The sequence below is a fragment of the Vulpes lagopus genome, chromosome 8 (genome assembly GCF_018345385.1).
Source record: "Vulpes lagopus strain Blue_001 chromosome 8, ASM1834538v1, whole genome shotgun sequence".
Classification (NCBI taxonomy): Eukaryota; Metazoa; Chordata; class Mammalia; order Carnivora; family Canidae; genus Vulpes; species Vulpes lagopus.
Window position 1 is genome coordinate 128,169,673 of NC_054831.1, and position 19,961 is coordinate 128,189,633.

The 19,961-nt window shown below is 62.9% G+C and overlaps 1 protein-coding gene across 1 annotated transcript; it reads right to left on the reverse strand.

Annotated features, from left to right (window-relative positions):
• Positions 1 to 3,431: 3,431 nt before the first annotated feature.
• Positions 3,432 to 19,758, reverse strand: LOC121497817 (collagen alpha-1(II) chain-like). The gene is made up of 7 exons (XM_041767522.1): positions 19,720 to 19,758; positions 18,770 to 18,879; positions 17,541 to 17,617; positions 15,108 to 15,900; positions 6,439 to 6,633; positions 6,205 to 6,316; positions 3,432 to 4,877 (listed from the first exon to the last, which is right to left on the reverse strand). The coding sequence occupies exons 1-7, from the start codon at positions 19,756 to 19,758 to the stop codon at positions 4,629 to 4,631; spliced, it is 1,575 nt and encodes a 524-aa protein (XP_041623456.1). The 3' UTR covers positions 3,432 to 4,628.
• Between the last annotated feature and the right edge of the window lie 203 nt (positions 19,759 to 19,961).

Sequence of the window (19,961 nt, forward strand, 5' to 3'; positions counted from 1 at the left end):
TTTTATTATGATCTGTACTTAACTATAATTTTTTAAAAAGATTTATTTATTTGTTAGAGCCCATGCACTCTGGAGGGAGAGGCAGAGAGAGGGAGAGAGGCGTAAGCAGACTCCGCACTGAGCGTGGAGTCCGTCAGGAGCTTGATCTCACGACTCTGAGATCACAATCTGAGCCAAATCCAAGAGTCAGACGCGTAACCCACTGCACCACTCAGGCGCCCCTTAACTATAATTTTTTTTTTTTCAAGATTGGGCCTGGGTGGTGGTGCCACCTTGTGGCCACACTGTTATCTTGAATTTAAGAACTTTTCAAAAATTTGTTGTTTTTTTAAAGATTTTATTTATTTATTCACTATAGACACACAGAGAGAGGCAGAGACATAGACAGAGGGAGAAACAGGCTCCTCTCAAGGAGCCGGATCCCTGAAGGGGATCCCAGGGATCCCAGGATCCCTGAATGGGGATCACGACCTGAGCCAAAGGCAGACGCTCAACCACGGAGCGCCCCCCGGGCCGCCCTCAAGAGTTGTGTGTGTGCTCCTACGTTTATCATATCTGTCATGGGATCATAAAGCCCTAGATTTCCCTAACCTCTCAGGGTAGATAGGGACCTTCGGGGGATGCTCAGAGGCCTTTGCTTGCTTACTTCTAGCCACGGGGAGCTCCCTCTCTGGAGGAAAAAGCTGATGCCACGATGGAACAGCTGACTCTTCAAAAGTCCTCTGCCCCAGACCTCCAGGCCCACCCGAGCTCCGCATTACGGGGATGGAGACACCGCGATCCGGGGAGGCTGTGAGGCCTGCTCAGAGCTGCTGTCGCAGAAGGTGTTGATTAACCGGATAAACTCCCTGAGGTCGGGGATTTGTCTGTTCCGTTCACTGCCGTATCCTCAGCACATAATGGGCTCTCAACAAACATCTGTTCAATGAATGAATGAACAAAACTATCAGCCACGCCAGCAGCAGTTGTGACCCAATCATTCGTTCTCAATCATTACGCTGTCAGGCAGCCCGGGTGGCTCAGCAGCTTGGCACCGCCTTCAGCCCAGGGCGTGATCCTGGAGGCCCGGGATCGGGTCCCACGTCGGCCTCCCTGCGTGGAGCCTGCTTCTCCCTCTGCCTGTGGCTCTGCCTCTCTCTCTGTGCTTCTCATTAATAAATAAATACAATTTTTTAAAAAATCATTACGCTGTCAACTGGCATTTTTCTTGTGTGTGTTTTGTTCTGTAATGTAAGCTCCACACCCAACGTGGGGCTTGAACTCAAGATCCTGAGATCAAGAGTCACGGGCTCTCCGAACTGAGCCAGCCAGGTGCCTCAACTGCGGGCATTTTTCAAGGTCTTGCTACCCACCAGGCACTGGGCCAAGCTCCACTTGTCCCTTAATTTATGTGAAGCTCACCGGGACCCCGGGAGTGAGAAAGGTGTGGTCACTGGTCTCCGTTTTGCAGACGGGCAAACCCAACCTCAGGGGACTTAACTGACCCGGCTCCAGGGTGACACAGCTAGAAGTGGCCCAGCCCGGATCTGAACCCAGGCTGACTGGGGATTCCCAGAGGCTTAGAGCAGGGGAAGAAAACGAGCTGGGGGTCATAGGCTCCATGTAGGCAAACAAGGGGGGTTAGCTGGTGCTAATTGCCGGCCCTTGCAGAGGGGCCTGTGCTGTCAGGTTCCTCCCTCCTAAAGATTTCAGGTCTCTGCTCCCTTGCTGAGGGGCAGCGGGAGCGAGGCTTAGGGGAGGATCTGCAATGTTTTTTCTGGGCTTTCTTGGGGGTGCAGCTTGAGGTTGGCAGAGAGGCAAATCAGAGTCACTACGCCCCATCTGAGGCCGGTTGGCATGTGGGTGAATGGCTCACACCTGGCTCCGCCCACTTGCTGCTCCCGCATCCAATCAGCGGCGCCCTCCTACCTGGCCCCGTGTCCCCAGCGCCCCGGCCTCTTGGGTCTCAGGCTCCTGCCCAGACTGTTGCAGTCACCACCGCCCGTCTCCACTCTCCCAAAACCCAGCTCTGCGCAGGCCCTCTGGGCTCTGAAAAGCCGGAAGTCTGAACACTGGCTAGCCTTCCAGACGTGCCACCACCACGCCAGCCCACCTTCCTGCTTTCCTTCCAAGGAGACTCTTCATTTCTGTCACCCCTGCCTGGTTCCAACACAGGATGCAGGCGGCTCCTGACCAAGAGTCATCCTGCCAACGCAGGGCTTGGTTCTCAGGGGTCCAGCACCGGGCACAGGGCCTCAGGGGGACCTGCATCTGGACCTGGTCTCGGAGTCCCCGGAAGCCCCACAGCATCATCTCTGCGCCCTCGGGTCGGGCCTCACCTCCAGGGTGTAGAATGGCCGTGAAGACGACCAGGCCTTGTCCCTACCAGACTGGGGGTCACTGAAGTCTGCAGGCAGGACGTGTCCTCCTCTCCAGCCCAACTCTGCGTCAGGGCCCCGGGGGATGGTTATGTCCGCACAACTGCAGGGGGCGCTGTCCACCTGCCCAACAGCGCAGAGCGGCCCTGAGGGGACGCGGTGCCGCGAGGAAGTCATGCGTACACAACCGAGCCACCAGAGGGCCCCTAGATTAGAAATGTGGGTGCCGCTGCTTGCAGGCCCAGGCACAGCAGCACTCCGGCAGCATAACATAAATGGGTTTAGGCGCAAAAGGATTTTCCAGATTCGAAATAATACATGTGAACTGCCCTGGGCGTGAGGAAGAAAGGGTCGAGGCCCTCAGCCACCCCACAGGCCCTGCTGTTCTCAATGATGGAGAATTCGGGGGGACCAAATGGGATGGGGGTAACGATCCCCAACCCACAGGTCATTGTGAGGCGGTCTGGCACCCACCTGGCACAGAGTAGGAGGTGGACAAGTGACAACCGCTAAGGTGATCCCGACAGCAGTGACCAGGCCTGGGCTCGAGGCCTGAGGCTGCCGTCGTCAACCGCATGGCCCTGGACAGAGGATCACCGCTGGCCACTTCAGATGCTTTCTCTGTACGGCGCAGGCAATATCCGCATCACAGGCCGGTGCTGAGGACTGAGTGCGTTCCTCTGTGTAAAGTACTTAGCACAGCACCCCACTTGTATATTCATCTATAACCACCGGTTTTGTCTCTTTCCCCTTTTTCTGGGCCAGGCTAGGCTGGGGTCTAGAGAAAGGCTGATGCTGAGTCACTGTGAGGGGGAAGAGACGGCATGAGGCAGGCCCCAGGGGACCAGGGGTGAAGGTTGGAAGTGCCTGGTCTGGAGGCCCACCCAAGGTGTCTATACAAGGCCAGAAATGGGTGCCCAAGGAAAGAGGTGGGAGCCAGGGAGGCAGGAGCCTCGGGCGCACCACACAGGAGGGACGTGTGAGGAGCGCCAGGCCGCAGGGCGGGACCCCCTCCCCGTGGCCCCGCTGGGGGACCCTGGGTCAGCAGAGCCACCCAGTGAGGAAGAGAACACAAGCATTGAACGAATTTATTCATGAGAAAACTCAGGGAAACAATCTACTCGTTACAAGCTCCAGAAGCTCTTGTCGGAACAGCCGTGAGGACGGGCCGGGGCACCCCCGGGACAGGGGGCTGGGGGAGCTGACGGCGCCCCGGGGACAGAGGAGCAGACTCACCCGCCCTGTCCCCAGGACCCCACTCCCCCTCTGGGTTAAAGTGCAGCTGGGAGGGAGGTGACGGGTGGAACTGGGTGCTGGAGAGCTGTGGGGACACTGGCCGCCAGGAGCCCTCCCCCCTCCTCTTCCTCGTTTCTTGAGGCTCAGCCAGGGTCCATCCCACCCGGGGCCCTCCCTGGAGCCTCCACACCAGTGAGATATTTAGGAAGAGCTCCCCAGGAGGGGAAGGCTGGCTCCATCAGCTTTCTGTGGGGTCCAATTTGGGGGGGGCAGTGGGAGGCACTAGCATCTGGGAGGGGGAGGGGTACTGGAGAGATGCTCTGGGAGTCCTCCCCTCCCCCCAGCCCAAGTAGGCTCCTCCCTGGCCTTCCTCCACCCCCTGGAAAGCCAAGGAAGCTGGAGAGGCCCCGAGAGCCTGGCTTCAGGCTACAGGGCCATGAGTCAGCAGGGTCCTGCCCAGACCTGACTCCTGAGCACGCCATCGAGGGAGGGCCACTTCGGTGCCACTGGGGAGAGGCTGCCCTGGGGATGGGAGGCTTTGGGGGAGGCCTATGGGGCTAGAGCTTTGGCCAGGGGTCTTCCTGGCCGGGACCCAGCCCCTCCCTCAAGGCTGCTGAGGACAAGGTCGCTGCCCTTAGCTCAGGGCCCCCCACCCCCACTCCACCCTCTGCACCCCAGGGGCCCTGCCCCACCGGGGGCTGTGAGGACCTGATGCCCACCTCAGCAGCTTAGCCAACCTCTCCCCCACCCAAGGCACATCTCTAGGAGGCAGAAAGGAAGAGAACCGCCCCCACTCCGGAAAAGAACCCTGAAGACCTCCGCTACCTCCCCTCACTCTTGAATATATTAAATTGTGCGGCTTGGCACCGACCCCGCCCTTCAGATCTCCATGGCAACTGGAAAGCATTCCAAGTCCAAGTCTGAATCCAAGTCCATCCAGTGCCAAAGGGGGGCTTCGGCCTTCCTCCCCACCGCTCCCACACGGGCGAGACCCAGCATTCCGCAGGGGACGAGAGGGGAGGAAGGGCTGGGGCCTCAGTCCTCGGCCCCCTCTTCCTCTGCGTGGGGGGCCCCGGGGGGATCCTCGGGCTCAGGGGTCTGCCCTCCAGGGTGAGGGTGGGGACGGGGGCCCGGCTGGGAGCCCGGCGCATCCTCGCCCTGCACGTAGACACTCAGCCCGTGACTGGGCTCCTTGCCGCACGCCTGGCAGCTGCAGTGCAGGATCTTCTCCACCAGCTTGTCCACCCTGGGCACCTCCTCGTGGCCGGGGCACTCCAAGGTCACCTGGGGACGACAGGACAGAAGGGAAGACCTGTTTCCCAAGGGCCCACTCCTCATGGGAGCCACCATCCCAGAGATCCCAGAATGCCTGAGCCAGGACGGGGGGTACCCCAGGTAGCTCTGTGGCCCCTCGCAGGGAGGAGGGTGAGCATCTGCAGGAGCCACCCGGCGTGTCTCCTCACATCCAGTCCCGCCACCTCCCTACCCGTCCCCTGACAGCAGCCTGACGCAGGATATCCAACGTGGCCTGCCCCCACCTACAGTTCCCCTCGGTGCTCCCCACTGCACTCGAAGAAGAATCTAGACTCCTTACTAAGACCCCCCAGGACCTCCGGGCTGCCTCTGGCAAATCCTGGTGCCACTGCCACCAACTCTGAGCTGCCCGACCTGCCTGAGGCTTTGCACATGCTGTTCCCTCTGCCTGGAAGGCCCTCACCTAACGCAACCCCGACCACCTGTCCCAAACTGGCCAGGTAACTCCTACTTAACTTTTGGGTCCAGAGATCCCAACCCCAAACCTGCAGCCCAGCCTAGGTCTGAGCACCTTGTGCTTCCCCTAATGCCACACTCTTCCCACAGCTCTTCCTGTTCCCTGTCCTTCCTTCCTTTTCTCTCCGTCTTTCCTTCCACAGAGCACCCACTCCCTCCCAGCTCTGGGGACACAAGGATGGGCATGGTGGCTCAAAGAATTCAGAGTCTAACTGGGGGAACAGACTTGTCAAAATCACGGCAATGCAGGTGGAAAACTGTGACGGGACAGATGTCAAAGCAGAGGCACACAGTGTTCAGGGGAAAGGAAGGGCCCTGAGAATGACGCTGAGCCAAGGGCAGAAGAATGAATAGACGTTAACTGAGTGAGGAGGAGAAGAAAAATATCCCAGGCAGGGGAAAGAGCATGTGCAAAGGCCCCGTGGTGGCAGCAAGCACAGCCCATATGAGAGTTGGAAAGAATGTCAAGTGTCAAGAAAGTAAAAAAAAAAAAAAAAAAAAAAAAAGCCGAGAGACGCGAGACAAAGCTCAAGGGATCGGTGAGCCAGGCCCTGCTGGGCACCATGGGACCCGGCAAGGATTTTGGTCTCATCTTAAGACAATGGGAAACCACTGCAGGGGTTTCATCACGTGACTGACATCAGGATGGAGCTTCAGGAGGAGCTCTGGTCCTGCACACACTGGTGTCAGACTCCTAAGCCATCACGCGGCAAGGACCACGTCCGTACCCCGCCCCCTGCACAAGCCCCGGACCCGCACACGGGGGGTCTGACTAGTGAACCCCGCGGCCAAGGCCAGGGCTCTGGGCGGAGGCTGGGCAGGGGCGGGCGGCAGTACTCACGATCTCCCACATGGACTGGGCCGGCATGCAGGAGTCGCAGTGAACCAGGGACTCTGTAGACTGTGGGAAGGTGTTGGGAACGCTGTAGCTGAAGCACTGTCCTAGGCACGCCCTGTGGGGGGAGAGGTCACTGTGCCCAGGACACCGAGGCGGAGGCAGGGATGGGCAGCCCGGTCCTCCGCCTCCCTCCTGGCCCCTGTCCTCAGCCCCTCCGCCCGCAGCCCCTGCGCCCACCTGTTCTGGATGGACTTGGCCTCACAGCCGCTGTGGCCCACGATCTGGGTGATGTTCTTGGCCTCACACCAGGCGCTCTTGTCCGGGAACAGTGCCAGCTTGTTGATGGGCGGTGGAGCGGCCAGCAGCATCGCGGGGAGGACGGCCCCGACCAGGACCCGAAGCATCGTGCCCGCGGCCTCTAGAGCCCTAGAACTGAGTGGAGACTGCAGGTGAGGCCAGCGGGGCCCAGCTGTGGACGGGGGGCCGGTGGGGAGACACCCGACTGCCCGGGTTCCAATCCTTGCTCTACTACCTACCAGTGAAGCACAACCTGGGACAAGTTATTTCTCCTTTCTGAACCCGGACAGTGAGGCTGCTAACCCGGGGGCCTGGGGAGGGCATCACCACAGTCACACGACAGCCCTCGGCGGGGAGGCTAGTAGATAACGGGGTCACCGTTACAACCAACTGTGCGGTTTTGAGCAAGTTAACATTTTATGTCTGGGCCTTGGTTTCTTTGTCTAAGAAATGGGGATGGTGAGCGGGGATGGCAGGGGACCGTGATGCTGGGGGACCTCCGGGCAACACAAAAGCTAGCCACCCAGCGCGTCCCCTGGGCATGCTGCCCAAGTGTCGGCCACCAGGAAAGCTGACCTCCGCTGGCCCCCACGGCGACTTCTTGCACCACCTCCGCTGGCTGGGCGTCAGGTGAAAAAGCTAACTCTGGACCAGGCTATTTCTTTTTTGGTTTTTTTGTTTCTGTTTTTTTTTTTTTAAGATTTTATTTATTTATTCATGAGAGACACACAGAGAGAGGCAGAGACACAGGCAGAGGGAGAAGCAGGCTCCATGCAGGGAGCCCGATGCAGGACTCGATCCCGGGACTCCAGGATCACGCCCTGGGCGGAAGGCAGGCGCCCATCCGCTAAGCCACCTGGGCATCCCAGGCTATTTCTTTTCTGGATTCCCCACCAGAGCTTCAAGCCCTGCGTCTACACACACACACACCCCCAGCTCTGCCAGGTCCAACCCAACCTCGAAGACCAGCCACGCGCTTGACCCCGTCAACGGATGGGAGACGCTAAAGCAGAATCGGCCAGAAGGTGGCGCTGCAGGGCAGCGTGTGTGCAAAGCGCTGCTGAGCGGGGGCTCTCCCAGTGCGCCCCAGCTTCACCCTCTCCCCTACCTCCAAAAGGTGGAGGAGGGAGGCATCAGGGCATCTTGGAAACTAAGGCAGGGCCTGCGAGGGGGTCCTCTGGGGACAAGGCACGGGAAAGGGCGCTGGACTGGGAGCCAGCAGGCCACACCTGCTGTGCGACCCTGGGCACCAGGCCTCAGTGTCCCCGCCTCTGAAAGGAGCAAGGCGCCCGGACCGCTGGTTTCCAAACCCAGCAGACCATGCAAGCCCCCTGGGGACTTGCGGAGTGAAGGTCCTGGGTGGAGCGGGAGTGGGCATGGCTAGCGAGCTTCCAAGGCGCAAGAACTGGTCCTGCTCAGCCGGGGGTTCCCGGCCTTGGGACAGTCCCAAGAGGGGCCGGGGCATGGCTGAACCGGGATCAGGGCTAGGGGCTGTCCCACAGATGCCCAGCCCCAGGGTGGGAGCGTGGTCCTACCCTCAGCCCACCTCCTTGGTGAAGCGTCCAGGAAGCGGGGGTGCCGGGGGTCTTGCTCCTTCCTACAGGGAACCCCAGGTGGGTGGCTCAGCTGGGCTTGCGGTAGGGGGGGGGGCGCCCAGCCTGCAGGGCTGTGACCACTGTCCGCAGCACCGCACTCTCCACCCAGAAAGTCTGCTCAGCTCCATCTCCCTGCAGAGACCAGTCTCCTCTGCTCCCAGCCAGCGGGGAGGGGCGACAAGGGGAGAGGAGGGGAGTCGGGTCGGTGTGCCCCATCCCGCCTGCGTCTGTGTCATGACCCTGGCTCTCATCCCCAGGTTTCCGGCCTCGCTCACCAGACAGCCGGCAAAGCCCACGGTTTAAGTCCAACCACATCCTAACAAAATACAATGGACTCCTTCCCAACTGGCAACCTAAGTGATTTTTCAACAAGCCGGGCGTCCAGGAGGCTTCCTGACCCCACTGGCCCTCCTCCGTCCGTGCCCAGGGGGTGAGGCTCTGAGTCCACAGCACCCCACGAGGGTCCCTGCAGGCACCCCCCGCCCAGGCCAGAGCTCCTGGGGCCTCCCCAGGCTGGACGGGCCCCTCAGAGACCTCAGCCAGCCCTGGGGACTCTGTCCACCTGATGGACAGGGCAGGAAGATCAGGCCTGGGCCAGGAGGTGACGGGCCAGGAGCAAGTTCATGGGGAGTAGCCTGCAGCCCAGGCGGGTCTGCTCTGCACCTGAGCTTGGTGGGGGGGAGGGGGGGATGGCAGCCACAGGCCAGGATCAGGCTAAGGGGGCAGCGTGGGGGCTGGGGGGTGCTGGGGTTAATAACAGGCTTACTGAGACAGGGCCGGGGTGGGTTTTTAGGGGAGACACAGGCCTGGAGCACGGGGACTGGTTATTAGGGTCAAGTTCTAGCCATAGGGCATCTGCCTCTCCAGCAAGCAGCCCAGGGCTAATCCTGTGGTGCCCATGGTGGGGGGGACAGGGGCTGCAAGCCAACCCGCCAGGCCAACTGCCCTGCCACAAGCAGCCCCCACCCCCCAGTCCCCTGGGCCCTCCCACCTGGGAGCCGTGTGACTTCCAGAAATAAAGCTCAGCTCCCTGCCCCTACTTGCCTCAACCGTAGGATGGGGAGCACCGCCCCACCGCTGGGGAGGACGGCTGGGAGGATGCAATCAGCAGGCACCCAGCCCTGGCCAGGCCTTGTCCCCCGGGAGAGCGCGGGGAAAGCGAGGCAGGCCTCAGACCCCTGGTGCTGGAGCAGGAGGCAGGGGGGACCTGGGCAAGTCTCTCCCACACACGCATGCCATGGGGATGCACCCACGTTCCGCCCACCCTCACACCCACCCCCAAGAATCCCTGCTGCCCCCCTCGCACTGGGGTGGGCTCTCTGCTAGCAGGTTTTCTTCTTTGCTGGTTTATGTCTTATTTTTTGTTTTTTTCAAGCAGCAACTTAGCTAATTTTTTTAGACAGCAGTGGGACCTTCCTTCTGGAACAAGAGCCTCACCCAGAGATTCTCATCTCTTCCTCCCTCCCTGAAGGTCACACCACAAATCACGGGACTCCTAGAAGGCCAGGGTGGGAAGAGGGTTCCCCCCAGGCCCACGCCCCCTTGCCTTGCAAAGGGGTCAGCCCCAAGCATCCCCCACACAGACACACACACCCCAGCAAGTCAGGCCAAGCAATGCTCTTCCCTGAGGCATGCGGGGTCCCCGCAGTGTGATGCTCAGTCCACTGAGCACCTTCTAGACAGTGGAGGAGACAGTGGAGGGTGAGGCAGGGCAGCTGGGGGCCCAGACCCTACGCCCCCTCAGAGCCAGAGCCTGGCCCCGGAGGTCCAGGGAGGAGTTGTGCAGATGGGCAGTCAGGGGCGGCTGGGCCTGAGGGAGGAGAGATCCTTAACTCTGGACTTAAGTCAGGATTAGAGTGAGCTACCAGGGATGGGGCGAGGAGGGGGCGAGGAGGGGGCTCCCAGCTGAGGGCACCGCAGGGGCAACGGCAACGAGAGGGGCTTCAAGGCTGAGAGCCCCGCGCACGCCGGCCGACTCACGGGCGCAGGAGCCGCCGCGGACTGCGGACAGGGCACTGCTCTGGGCTCTCACACATACGCGTTCCCGCGTCCTCACACCCCCCAAGAGCTAGACACTGCTATGCCCCCCATTCTACAGATGGGAGAAACCGAGGCACAGGGAGCTTAAGAGACATGCTCAAGCTGACAAAGTGAAGGTTGACGCCACCAGGATTTGAACGCGGACAGTAATAAGGTAAAGCACCGGCCACAGAGGAAGAGAAGGCGCCCAGGGAACCCAGGGAATGGTCCGGAGGCAGACGCCCTATGGCTAGAACCCGACCCTAATAACCAGTCCCCGTGCTCCAGGCCTCTGTCTCCCCTAATGGTCCCGAGTTGGCGAGAGGCCTGGGGCTCCCTGCCCCTGCCCAGCGGGCTGTGTCTCTCATCCTGACTCGCACAACCGGGGAGCAGAATTCAAGTCCCGCTCCCGACTCCCCCGCCCACCAGATCCCCCCAGTGACAGCGTCCAGCCAGGGCCAACCCCTGGCTCCTGGGAGCCTCCGAGTCGCCGCGCGGTTCCATTGGGGGTGTCGTCAGCCCGGGGTGACTGCCTTCTCACCGCCCTACTGCCGCTCCCAAATCCAAGCCCCCCAGATCCTCAGGGGCCTTGTGCCACCAGCAGGCACATCCTGAGGCTGCCAACAACACAGAAAGGAAGTTCCCTGGGGGGAGTGGAGGGGACGCTGGCTGGTGGAGACGGGGACAGCACCCAGCTCTCTCACACCGGGGACGAGAGGGCAGTGGGCAAACAGGGGAGAGCCACTGGGGGGCTGTCTCGGGCTCCTTGGTTCAGAAGGTCCCCAGGAGGGGCGGGGGCGGTTGCAAGAACGGGCTTCCCGGTTGGGCCCTGGGGTCCTCTCTGTTTCCACACCTCCCAGAATCTAGCATCTTCCCAGAGATGCTTGTCAATACCCAGAGGCCCGGGCCCCAGCCCTGGATGTTCTGACCCCACAGGTCCAGGGTGTGGCCTGAGCACTGACAAGTGCTCCCACATGATTCTGAGCCCCAGCCAGGTTAGGAGCTAGGACTCCCCAAACTCCCCAGGGAAGGGAGCCCCACAACAACACGGCTGACGGGAGCCTCCCAGCCTGACGCCTGGATTCCAGGGCCTGGAATGAAGTCCTCACGTCACTGGAGGGGCCCAGGTTTCAAGGGGGACCTCCAGGCCACCCACCGCCTCGGTGAAACCCTTTGTAGAGCAGAGTCCATTTTGCATAAAAAGTGAATCACTGCCCATTTCCTCGTTGGGGTAAATCTGAATATTCGGGCCATGTAAACCAGGATCTTCTCGGGAGCATGGTCTACTCCCCACCATTCACACATACACACCCGCCCCTGGTGTCACTGTTCCCAGCAACCAGCCAGGTGTGGAAGCAGGTGAGGGCAGGGCTAGCAAATCCCTGGTGGCAAAGGAAGCCTCTCCTCTGCTTCCAGTACCTCTCCTGGGCACCTTTCCCACATAGGACCCCCCACCCCCCCCCCCCCGGGGCCGGTTGGAGGCTTCCACCTGTGGGCCCACCATCCGGGACACTGCGACTCGCCCAGCCAGCACATGGGGTTGGTGGTGTGTTGTTCTTGAACTGATCGGATGACCCTAGTGCCCCTCTGTCCCACTTTTCCTGTCCACATAACACACAGGATCTGGGTTCTCCACAACACACTCTCCACCACTGACTGCCACAGACCCCAGTTCACAGCCTACCTCCGCCAACTTAAACTTCCTGTGCCTCAATTTCCTCCTCTGCAAAGCAGGCGCACGGTGTGCGTGGAAAGGTCTGCAGAGGGCAGCTGCCACGGGATAAAGCCTCAGTGAGGTCACCACTAGTGCTAGCCTGGGGTCCCTGAACCCGGCCCCCACCCTCCTGCCTCCAGAACAGTGCCCCTCCCCTCCTCACTTCCTCCCACCAGATCCTGGGTGGGTCCTGAAAAATACCTAAATCCGGCGTTGCCCCTGCCCCCATGAAACTGGATTTAGGGGGAAACTCAACCCTGCAAGGTGATGGCTCAGAAAGGGTGTTTCAAGCAGTCGAGTGCTGCCTACACGCTCACTGGCCAGGGTGGGAGCCCAGAGGGAGACCCCGCTCAGGCTCCCACCCTGGGGCCAGTGACTGAGGCACAGGGTCTTGAGAGATCAGCCGCCTCAAGCCCACCCTGGAGGAAACAGGCTGGGCCTGGCTGCCAGGCTGTCCCGGCTGCTGGTGCGGAGGGTGTGGCCTCTGGGGCCCGCGGGCCTCGGCTTGGGCTCAGCCAGGGTGCGGCAGTCCCTGCAGGTCCTGGACGGAGCACAAGGACTTCCTTGAATGGTGCAGCTGGAAAGGTCGCTCCGGGACGCAAGCCAAGAGGCGTCAGACCCCGGCCCGGCTCCACTCAGCGGGCTCTCCCCGGCCCACTCTGGGGTCCGAGGACAAGTTCAGGCCCAAGCTCACCCACGGACTCATTGTGCGCCTGGGCGAGGGAGTCTCGTGGTCACAGACGGAGCCACTGAACATTCGCTTTGCCTCCCTCGGCCTCCCATCTGCCGCCTCTAAAATAGGGAGCGTGGCCTGGGAATGTCCATTCAAGCGGGTTCCCTCAAGGGCAGCCCAGCTCGGGCGCACTAGGACCACTGTGATTCCATGACCCCAGTCTCACCCAGGCTGGCTTCCTTCCTCCCCGGGGCCGGCAGCGCTGGCAGGGCATGAACTGACCGTCGGGGGGGGGGGGGGGGGCGGACACACAGGGCCAGGCCCATGCCCTGAAGGCCGGCCCGCCTCTCCCACCCAGGCAGCTCCACCTTGCCGGCCACAGCCCCCAGACCCGGACCGACGCTCTCCCACCTGCAGACCCTCCTGCCCACAGCCCGAAAACTATCCCCCAAACAAATCTATGCTAATGGGCTGTTGCAGGGCCGGCCTGCACATCTGCTCAGCAGAAGTCCCACTGCAGACCTCACCAGCATCCCTGCCCACTCTGCAGCCTCCGACCCTTGGGGCTGGGGGTGGGGAGAAGGAGCCAAACTGAGCCTGCACTCTCACTTTAAAAAGAATGAGGATAGGCCCGTGGCTAATGCAGACCACCTACTCCCCCCTCCGCCCCTCCACGGAGGCCCAGGAGACAGAGGTCCAGCTTGCGGGGCCGGGGGGAGACAGGGGCAGGGGTCGCCAAGCAAATGCTCCAGTCGCACCTTTTCTTTGGCCCCAACTAAAGGCAAACCACACCCAAGCAGTGTCAGCATCTGGGGGGAGTTTCTGGAGGCTGGTGGTTTCCACAGTAACAAAGGGTGAGGGGCTCCTGGTTGACAAATTGCTTCCCCACCCCCGTCCCCCGCCAGCGCCCAGCCTTTGGCCTCCAGCCCTGACCTCTGTTTTCCTGGGGTTCCCGTAGTTACAGGCTGGTGTCCTCCAGCTGGGCCAGGGCCTCCGAAAGCCTGAAAATGTGCCCCGGTCCCCCGATGCCTGCCAAGCCCCCGGCCACGCCAAGGCAGGCAGCTGCCCCCTTTCCTGCGGCTTGTAAAAGCTCAGGATCGCCCCGCCCAGGGAGCAGGGCGGGCAGGTGGCCGGCAGCAGGGCCCCCGGTGCAGGCCGCCTCGCGGGGGTGGAATTCTTAAGAAAACTGAGCCCCCGGAAAGGCGGGCTCCCCCGGCCCCAGACTCAGTTCCAGGGGGATGACCCAGGCCAGGCCCCGGGGCAGGCGGAAGGGAGGGGGAGGGCTTCGCTCCTGTTCCCGGGTCTAGGAAACTAGTCATGAACCCCACGGAGACCAGGGGGGCTCGTGCCCCGGGGTCCGGGAGATGCACACACACGGAGCCCCCCACCCCCCGCCCCCGCGCCCAGGGGCAGATGCGAGAGACACGGCGTGAAGGCAGAGGCACGAGCGCGGGGGACCCGACGCGAAGGCAGACCCGGGGGAGGAGCAGAAAGGAAGGGAAGCCGGGGACGGACGGGGCAGGCGGCCGGACAAACGGAGGCAGGAGCCGCGGCTCGCGGGCGGAGCGGGGGGGGAGCGGGGGAGCGGGGAGCCGAGGAGCTGGGGAGCCGGGGAGCTGGGGAGCAGGGGAGCTGGGGAGCCGGGGAGCGGGGGAGCCGGGGAGCCGGGGAGCAGGGGAGCGGGGGAGCGGGGGAGCAGGGGAGCCGGGGAGCGGGAGAGCAGGGGAGCTGGGGAGCAGGGGAGCTGGGGAGCAGGGGAGCGGGGGAGCAGGGGAGCCGGGGAGCAGGGGAGCAGGGGAGCAGGGGAGTGGGGGAGCAGGGGAGCCGGGGAGCCGGGGAGCGGGGGAGCTGGGGAGCGGGAGAGCCGGGGAGCAGGGGAGCGGGGGAGCTGGGGAGCCGGGGAGCGGGGGAGCCGGGGAGCCGGGGAGCGGGGGAGCGGGGGAGCCGGGGAGCCGGGGAGCAGGGGAGCAGGGGAGCAGGGGAGTGGGGGAGCCGGGGAGCGGGGGAGCGGGGGGAGCTGGGGAGCCGGGGAGCCGGGGAGCCGGGGAGCCGGGGAGCTGGGGAGCGGGGGAGCGGGGGAGCGGGGGAGCCGGGGAGCCGGGGAGCCGGGGAGCGGGGGAGCGGGGGAGCAGGGGAGCCGGGGAGCCGGGGAGCCGGGGAGCGGGGGAGCGGGGGAGCGGGGGAGCGGGGGAGCGGGGGAGCTGGGGACCTGGGGAGCGGGGGAGCTGGGGAGCCGAGGAGCCGGGGAGCGGGGGAGCCGGGGAGCGGGGGAGCTGGGGAGCAGGGGAGCAGGGGAGCGGGGGAGCCGGGGAGCCGGGGAGCCGGGGAGCGGGGGAGCGGGGGAGCCGGGGAGCGGGGGAGCCGGGGAGCAGGGGAGCGGGGGAGCCGGGGAGCCGGGGAGCGGGGGAGCTGGGGAGCCGGGGGAGCGGGGGAGCGGGGGAGCCGGGGAGCGGGGGAGCGGGGGAGCGGGGGAGCCGGGGAGCCGGGGGAGCGGGGGAGCGGGGGAGCCGGGGAGCAGGGGAGCGGGGGAGCGGGGGAGCCGGGGAGCAGGGGAGCCGGGGAGCCGGGGAGCTCCGAGCGTCCGGGAGCCGGTCCGGCCGGGACTTACCGCGCGCGGGGCGCCGCCGGGTCCTGCGGAGCTGGGTGCGCACGGGGGCGCACGGGGGCGCACGGGGGCGCACGGGGGCGCGCGGGGCGCACGGCGCGGGGCGCGGGGCGCGGGGGGCGGCGCTGGCGGCGGCCCCGCGAGGCTGGGCTGGCTGCTGCGCGCCGTCTGCGGCCCCGGGCGGGCGCGCGGTGCGGGGGAGCGGCGAGCCGGGCGGCTCCGACGTCAGGGGTGTCTCCGCTCCAAATAGGGAGCGAGGGCGGGGGCAGCGGAGGGAGGGCCGCGCCGGAGAAAGGGCGGGCGCACGGCCGCTCCCTGCGGGCCGCGGGAGGGGGCGCCCGGCCCCGGCCCCGGCCCCCGCCCCGCCCGAGCTCCGCGGAGCCCCCGCCGGCCTCCCCGCGCCGGACCGCGCCGACCCCCGCGGCCGGGCCGGGCCCCGGTGACAAAGGCGGGGGCGGCCCCTCCGTGCGGCCCCGCGGCGCTCCCAGCCTGCCCGCCCTCGGGCGCGACCCGGGTCCCCGCGGGGCCCGGCCGCCGCCCCCGCCCCCGCCCCCGCCCCCGCCCCGGCCCGGTCCAAGCGTCCGGAGAAGGGCGCGCGAGCCCCGGGAGGACTCCGGACCCGGACTCTCTCGGGGAGGGCGGAGCGCAGGCCCCCGCGGCCCAGCTCCTCGGGCCGCGCTCGAGGGGTGGCCCTTGTGCCCCCTCGGCCCCGGGTGCTCTCCGGGGAGTGAGGACACAGCTCCGCTCCTGCAAAGGAGGAGCCCAGGACACAGTCGTGGGACCTGGAGATTCTGCCCTCAGAGCTGTGCACGGCCCCGGATTTCACCCCGGCCTGCCTGGAAGCTCCCGCCCCGGGGACCTATGTCGCAGGTGGCTGAGCACCCTGGGGGGCTCCGGGTGGCCTGCTGGTGACTCCCCGGTGGGCTCTGATGGCTCCACACCCGGACGCATCCCGGTGCCTCTACCTCCTGCTTATGCCGTTGCCTCTGCCTGGGGTTCCCTTCTCCTTTCTTCTCCCGATAACGTGTTCTGCAAGCACCGCTCTGATAAGACTTCCCAAGACCCTCAGGTAGCATGATCCATCCCTCCGGCTGTGCCAATTCCCCTCTACACCGGTTGTGCACGTCTCTCTTCCCCAATAGACCGTGAGCTCCTTGCAGGCAGGGATGGCCTGTTTATTCCAGTGTCCCCAGGGCCTAAGGAGGGGCAGGATGTATTTGGCTAAATGGAAATAATTATTAGCTCCCATAGATAAGTGTTCCCAGGAGAATGACAATAATACCAACCCTACAATATATAAAATGTATCTTATGATATGGATTTGTATGTGGAATGACAATCGCAATAGCTCACACATACCGAGCACTTCAGTGGGGACCCGGTCCCATTCTAGCCACCTGTCACCCGCACAATAATTCCATAAAATAAACAGTATTGTTATTCTCATTTTATAGGTGAGAGAAGCAAAACCTAGAGAGAGGTGTTAAGTAACTGGCCTAAAGTCACACAGCAGGAGACGAGGCCAGCTACTGTCTGTGGGATGACCCTGTCCCACAAAGTCTGGCCTTGCAGCCCGGTGCAAAGTAGACACTCAGGAAATAGTTACCACTGTGCCCATCATCAGCCTTCTCTCTCTCTCTCTCTCTCTCTCTTTAAAGATATTAATTATGTATTCATGAGAGACACAAAGAAAGAGCCAGAGACACAAGCAGAGGGAGAAACAGGTCCCCTGCAAGGAGCCCAATGCCGGACTCGATCCCAGGACCCCAGGAAGGCAGACGCTCACCCGCTGAGCCAACCCGGGTGCCCTGCCACCAGCCTTCTCAAGGCAGGGGGAGTGGAGGCCTGCATTTTGAGAGAAGCCACTCCAGCACTGCAGGAAGCTAACTGTGTAGCCTCGTGAGCTTGTCAGATCACACAGAAAGCTGGGCGCGGTAGCCCTTGACAGTTCAGCCACAACTCTGAAACACAGGGAAGTTCTAGAGCAATCCCAAACACCTCATCAAGGACACGGGGCTTAGCGTTGAGTTCACACCTGCCTGGGGAAGACTGGTCATCTCAGAATGACTACAGTGGCCAGGGGTTCTGGAAGGTGACTTGTCAATAATACCACCAGCTACCGTCATGTGCCAGGTATTATGCCAAGCGCTATGCCTGCTTTATCCTATCAAATCCTTACCACGGTCTCAACATTATCCCCATTTTAGAGGTGAGAAAAATGAGGCCTCGAAAAGTTTAGGGACCTGCCCCAGATCCTACCAGTAGTGACTGACAAATGGTAACCTGAACCCAGACCCGACCAGTCCAAAGCCTGGGCTCCTGTGCCCACCACACCCTGTTGGCTGCCTCCAAGCCTCTCCCCATCAGGCTGCCTGCCGTGAGGATGCTACCCCACTGGGAGCCAGGGGGATGGGGCCCCTGCAAGAAAGGCAGAACCTGTCACGTCAGAGTCCCCGAGCTCGCAGAGACACACCTGGTTGGCAGCAGCGCGCCAGTTGCCCCGACAGGCCTGGCTGGCACAGGGCACGGGCCTGAAGCCAGAGCCTGCTGGCCCCGGGCCAGCCTCTTGGGGCCGAGTAATGTGGGGCCCAGGGCTGGGGTAGAGGCCTGAAAGCCTCTCTCCCCAGCTCATTAGCAAACATCTGGGCTCAAGAAAATGACCGACCTGGAATGTGGCTGGGCTGTGGGGAGCTGCTCCCTCCCCGAGTCCCGGGAATGTGAGCTCCCTCCCGCAGGGCACGGGCTCGGGCCAGCTGTTTCCTCTAATCCCGTCAGCCCGGCCTCGACAGGGGTGCAAACCTCTGCACTCTCCTGGAGAGTGAAAACAAGCAAAAGGCCTTCCTTCCCAGTCCGGCCCACTCAATCAGGGGGTTGGTACCGGGCCGGGAGATGCTCGGTCCCTCCCTCTCCTATGAGATAAAGACCAAGCATCTCCACGCTTCCGCGTTTGCAGCTGGGAGGGGCCGCTAGGACTCATCACAGAAGGTTCTGGAGCCTTCCTTCTTGGGTCTGAATCCTCGCTCCATCACCCGCTGACTCCGCGACTCCGTGCAAGCTGTTTCCTGCCTGGGCCCCGGGTTCCTCCCCTGCCAAGAGTACCTGGTCATGGCACCCCACTGAGTTGCTGGTCAGGACTCATTCACTTACTTAACAAAGACTCATCGTGCCTATGGTGCACCAGAAGGCACAGAGTGTGAGGACACAGCAGGGGACCCGACACGTAAGGTCCCAGCCCCTGAGAGGCGAGCGTCCTGGGACACGGAGCAGAGCCCGCATGAGCAGGTGAATGGGTTTCCCATCATCAAGTGCTGTGAAGAACTAAGTAAGCCAGTGGGGGCGGTGGGACGGGGGAGCCCCAGGAGGCGGCTCAGAGGGGACATGGAAGGTAGGGAGGTGATGAGTCAGGATTCGAGGAGTAAATGGGTGCAAAGTGCTTGGCACTGTTTCTGGAAAACACCCCGCGCTGTTTCTGGAAAACACCCCAGGTTGAAACCATCTCAGGAAGGTTCGTATGTAGCAGAGGGAAGGCAGGGGTCGGGGTCCCTGGGCCACCCCTAGGCTTTTGGCACAGGCTTCCTCCTCTCCTTTCTCAACTCCTGCACTTCCTGAGCCTGTTTCTTCATCTGTGAGAGAGGAATTTTAAGAGCAGCCAACGGCAGGCTCACCGAGAGCCACAGCCACGCACGCAGAGCAGTGCGGAGCCGGCAAGACCCGCTCTCAGGAAGCGGAGCCGCTGCTGTGACCCTGGGCCCTGGACGAAAGGATTTGCCCGAGTCTGCGCAGCGTGGGAGCAGGTGCAGGAGCAGAATCAGATATTCTGACTCTGAGCCCGCCCCCTGGGCTGTGTCCTCTGGCCTCGGCCTCCTCCTCCTCCTCCTCCTCCCCCTCCTCCTGCCTCTGGAGCCTCAGGAAGGCTCTGGCCCCCACCTTGGGCTCAGAGAAAGCGGGAGGAGGAGAAGGTGGTGATGCTCTCCAGCGTCTGCAGAGGGATGGCCCTGGCTGGACTGGTGAGCCCCCAGGGGAGGCCCCAGTGGAGGGCCCGGGGTCCCACGGACAAATTTGAAATACCCTTTTGGAGGCAGCCCGGGTGGCTCAGCAGTTTAGCGCCTGTCTTCGGCCCAGGGCCTGATCCTGGAGACCCGAGATCGAGTCCCGCGTCGGGCTCCCTGCATGGAGCCTGCTTCTCCCTCTGCCTGTGTCTCTGCCTCTTTCATGAATAAATAAAATCTAAAAAAAAAAAAAAAAAAAAGCAATACCCTTTTGTTGGCAGGGGCAGGAGGCCAAGCATCAGAAAGAGGGATCAAGTGCTAAGAATGGGGGAGATGAGGGCGAGAAGATGGTCAGAGACGAGAACCGAATTCTGGAAATTTGTGAGAAATTTCAGCCCAGGTCCACCCGAGCCCAGTGGCTGTCCCTCCCGCACCCAGGCAGGCAGCCTCGCAAGGTGGTCCCAGCTGTACCTCCGCTCTGACGGTGGACGCCCTGGTGTTGCCAGGGGTGGGGTGCTGGGGGCTGTGCCCAGCCACCCCCTCGCCCTGCACCTGTTTGCTTTCTTCCCCCTCCCCTGTGGCAGCGCCCGAGCGGGGCTGTCAGGAAAGGGGCACGTGTGCGTCACCCTGCTGCTCGTGGTGAACACAGTGAGCAGGGCTGTCATGCCGGCGGGCCACACCAGGGAAGTCACTTCCTGGACACCGTCACTTGCCCATTGTTTTCTCACATCATTTCTTCCATTTCTCAGCTCTCGTGGCCACACAAGCCCACAGAGAGGAGAGCTTCTCTCCCTCCTCAAGAGTTGGTCCTTCTGGGCATATATTTACCATCCTACAGAACAAGAACAACCTTCTTTCTTAAGGTTTC